Source organism: Quercus suber, unplaced genomic scaffold, assembly GCF_002906115.3.
Source record: "Quercus suber isolate HL8 unplaced genomic scaffold, Cork oak 2.0 scaffold_387, whole genome shotgun sequence".
NCBI lineage: Eukaryota > Viridiplantae > Streptophyta > Magnoliopsida > Fagales > Fagaceae > Quercus > Quercus suber.
In genome coordinates, this window is record NW_027069839.1 from 137505 (window position 1) to 140588 (window position 3084).

At 31.0% G+C, this 3084-nt stretch overlaps 1 protein-coding gene across 1 annotated transcript; it reads right to left on the reverse strand.

Annotated features, from left to right (window-relative positions):
- Positions 1 to 1682: 1682 nt before the first annotated feature.
- Positions 1683 to 2804, reverse strand: LOC112024844 (putative disease resistance protein RGA1). Its single transcript, XM_024057491.1, has one exon. The coding sequence runs from the start codon at positions 2802 to 2804 to the stop codon at positions 1683 to 1685; it is 1122 nt and encodes a 373-aa protein (XP_023913259.1).
- Between the last annotated feature and the right edge of the window lie 280 nt (positions 2805 to 3084).

Below are 3084 nucleotides of genomic sequence, written 5' to 3' on the forward strand. Positions count from 1 at the left end.
ATTACTCAAATATCTTGTACTATAGTTATAGTGTGATATTTGTTTGTTTTTGGTCGTTCTAAAATTAATAGGATATTGATGCATACATCGATGAATAAAGTTTGACTCTAAACATATATGTAATTATCTTTTTGAACCCATTACATATTGGTTTTTAAGATTATCTATGTATATTATTTAAACAAGTTATGTGACTCATTAAAAAAGTCATGTGACTAAAATTATAGTTATATGATTTCTTCAATTGTCCCATAGTAGATTGGAGGAAGAGCTCCAAACCGGTATTAAGCCCAACATTTTCCTACATGAATATGATGTATCTAATTTACAAATCTTGTATAATTTTTAAATAAAAAATGTATTTAAGGATGGTTTTACTTTTACCTTTTATTTATTTCCTTTCTCTTATATATGAGAATCCTAAACATTTTTTTTTAATAAAAGAATTCTAATATCTTAATATGTTATTCTAGTTGTGGTTGCATCAAATATATGTTATATCTTCTTCTTCCTTTTTTATTTTTTTTATTTTTATTTTTATGTGCACATTAAAATTAATAATATATTTTATTCTTATAAGAAAAATTCCATTACCAAGTTTTCAACACATTAAAAAAAATGTTAAAGAAATTTAAGTGTTTTATCTTTATTCTAATGAAATTCAATTGTTTAATTTGAATTATATAGATGAAATATTTGCTTTGTTTTTTTACGGTATGTGGTTTTTTTCTTTTTCTTTTTTTAAGAAACACACACATGGAGAAAAGGTTATGGCTTACAAAAGCAGTACCTATATACAATACATTGCTCAATAAACAGTAATGGAATACGTACGGCAGCGTAAGAAAGATTGGTATCTTTTTTTTTTTTTTTTTGGTGAGAATTTACTTATTGTAAAATTGTAATCATTGAGCAAGAAAAGAATGTCGGTAACATAAGCAAGAATCTAATCTTTGGCTTTAAAAAAAAGAATTATTTTATTACTTTAGTTATGGAAGAAGAGGTCAAGTTACACAAGGTATGATGTATAACTTTAAATAATATTACAATTTACAACTTACATCACTTAATATTTTTTTATCATGTGCAAAGTTTAAAAAATCAACTGTTGAATTACATTTTCTTCTTATAGATTCCATGATTGCAAAATTTCAAAATAATCAAAAAATAATAATTATCTCATCTATAAAATTTAATTTTCAAAATATTAAATTTGGCATAGTAAATAAGTTGAATTGAATAGTAAATAACATTCTATTAACATGAAATTTGGCATGTGTGTTAGGAAGAAATAGATCATGTAAAGAAATGATAGAATTCGAAAAATATTAATCTCATAAAAAATTATTTAATGGTATAATATTGCTTAAAAAATATTGGGTAACGTAACATTGTAATTTATGAACTCTAAAGACTAAGTTTTTTGTTTTTTTTTTTTTTTTTTTTTTAAATTATGAAAATATAAATGCGGATAAAACATGTCTATTAATAATATTGTTCTTATATTTGGAGATAATTTTTACTTTGAGAAATGCAAATCTTTTGAATTAAGAAAATATATGCACACTTATTTTGTTTTTCCTCATGAGAGATGGAGCCCATAATTATTGAAAATTTGAAAGGAAGAGTGGAGAGAGCAGAAACTAATGATGGAAAAATATATATACTGAGAAGAAAAGTACTCACAACTGTTGGCGGATGAATTTTGCGAGCACCTCAGCAGCTAAAGGGAGGCCCTGACAGTAGTCCCCCATGATTTCATTCCTCAGCTTCTCCAAGTTTGGATTTTCGAACCTTATCATGAGCATGGCCGTGGGGTTTTGACATATAGTATCAACCAACATGGCCCAGTGATTATGTTTATCTAGATGATCTGTTTTTATATCCTCAAACGATCTTCTAATATTGGATACAAATATGGACCAGCAAGCCTCTTCGGTTAACGGCTCTAACTTAATAATATTCTCACCCGCCATATGCTCAGCTACTTCCACACTCGCTGTGGTAACGATAAGCGCAGCATGGGGGGATTCAGACAAAAAGTAATTCCAATCTATATTTTTTATTGAGCGTTCATGACTGTGGCGGCACACATCAACCAATATTATTATCAACTCACTTTTGGGACGAAAAAAGTCAGGGTATTCGTTAATATGACGCCGTAAAGTAGTTTCATCTACATCTATATCTATATCCGTTAAGCAAATCCACAGCGTGTTTGGAAACTCCTCCTGCAATCTGGGTCTGCTCAACACATTTTTCACGAGCGTGGTCTTACCCACGCCATCCATACCAACAATCCCGATTGTCAATAATCCTGAACTCTGATTCAGGAGCATGCTCTCAAGCTTGTCCGCCTGCTCTTGAAACCCAATGTTCTGATCCATATCATTAATTTCAGGATACGTATGTCGAAATTTGATGAAATTTTCGTATTGAATTTCGTCCATTTTTTCTTCATTTAGTGGCAGTGGTAAAAATTTGTCAAAACGGTTCCTCATTTTCCTGAAAAATATTTGGTCCAGAAGAAGAGCGATGAACTGTAATAATTTCTTGTTTCCCCGCTTGCTCTTTTTCTGTGCAAAAATTTTGCACTCGGCGAATAGGTCATTGAGCTCATAAAGCCATTTCAGGGTGTCGTTGACACTGACCGAGCATACACCTGCCAGAGTTTTCTTCTCCATTTCTCTTTTGATATCTTTAAAGTAGGAAATGTGAGGGAAGTCAGTAGATAATTCTGACTCTGCCTCCATAAGAGAGTTCAAGAATTTGTCCCAGAGGACGAAGGCAATATCTTCAGCCATGTCTAAGCCTTCCCGCCACAGAGAGAACGTTATTGAGGATGAGAGAAGAGCAAAATATTTGATGCTTTGCTTCAACCAATGTTTTCACTTTTCATTGATGAGTGAACAGCAAGACTTGGTGCTTTGCTTCAACCAACACCAAAATGATTGAAAAAATTAGAGCAAATTATACTATACCTGCTTGTGGTTTGCCCAAAAAATATTTTACCCATCTGTAGTTTAAAAATTGGCATTTTGCCCACTTAAAGTAAGCTTTATTTATCTCCTGTTACCCACCTCT